The 1,043-nt window shown below is 38.3% G+C and overlaps 1 protein-coding gene across 1 annotated transcript; it reads left to right on the forward strand.

Annotated features, from left to right (window-relative positions):
- Nucleotides 1-6: 6 nt before the first annotated feature.
- Nucleotides 7-1,037, forward strand: LOC102202973 (cell adhesion molecule 3-like). The gene is made up of 4 exons (XM_005755799.1): nt 7-13; nt 110-427; nt 531-791; nt 872-1,037. The coding sequence occupies exons 2-4, from the start codon at nt 112-114 to the stop codon at nt 964-966; spliced, it is 672 nt and encodes a 223-aa protein (XP_005755856.1). The 5' UTR covers nt 7-13; nt 110-111; the 3' UTR covers nt 967-1,037.
- The last annotated feature ends 6 nt before the right edge of the window (nt 1,038-1,043 follow it).

The raw sequence follows: 1,043 nt of genomic DNA on the forward strand, positions 1-1,043 counted from the left end.
GTCACTGTTTATAGTGAGTAGCCTTAACTTTGTCTCACACTTTTCAAGTAAGTCATTAGTACTTAATAACTGGGTAAAATTAATTCATTTGATTTTTATTTTATTTCAGAAATGCCAGACAGTGTGTCTCTGAAGAATTTAAGTGCAGTGGTGGAAGGCCACAAGTTTGCCATACAGTGTGACATTGTTAATGTTGCACCAGCAAGAAATCTCTCTGTGCTTTGGCACAAAGGAAATAAGATCTTGTCTTCTCAGATATTTAATGAGTCTATTCTATCTAAAGTCAGTAAGTCATCTGTCCTCACTCTGACTGCTCATAGAGATGATGATGGAGCTGAGATCTGGTGTGAAGCAAAACTAAACCTGTGGCCAGAGGAACAAGGTCCTCCTCCAGTGCGTTCAGAGGCGCATATTCTGACTGTACTCTGTGAGTTTTTAAAATGATCTTAATGTAATCAAAAAAATATTTCTCTTTGTATTTTCATTTTCAAGTTTTTCTGTGTGCAATTTGATTTCACATATGCCCTCAGACCCACCAACCTCTATCAGCGCTTCAGATGAGACTCAGGACTTGCCAGCTGGTAAAAACATTTTAAGTTGCAATGCAACAGGAAACCCTTTGCCATCATACCACTGGCAATTCCCACAAGCAGCACAAGAGACGTACAAGGATCAGGATGTGAATTATCCTATTTTGACTGGACCATTTGAGTTTCCAGGGGTCTATACTTGCACCGCCTCAAACTCCCAGGGTACTGTGACTAAATACTTCACAGTCAACAAACCTCCAGGTAAGTTCTCATCAGTTAATTCAGTACATTTCCCATCTTGTTATATTTTATCATCTATGAATTTTTTTATTCTTCTTTAGGTATTGGTCCCGGGGCCATTGCTGCGATTGCAATTGCTGCAATTGTTATTGTTATCTGTACTTTGGGAGTGATTCATCGCAAATGCAAAAGATAAGAGAATGTATTTTCAAAGCCAAAAAATTTGCTCTGTGCCATGTTTGAATCCTCAGTTATTTAGCTACATTCTTAAAT

This window comes from Pundamilia nyererei, unplaced genomic scaffold (assembly GCF_000239375.1).
Source record: "Pundamilia nyererei isolate P.nyererei 1_Seehausen unplaced genomic scaffold, PunNye1.0 scaffold03367, whole genome shotgun sequence".
Classification (NCBI taxonomy): Eukaryota; Metazoa; Chordata; class Actinopteri; order Cichliformes; family Cichlidae; genus Pundamilia; species Pundamilia nyererei.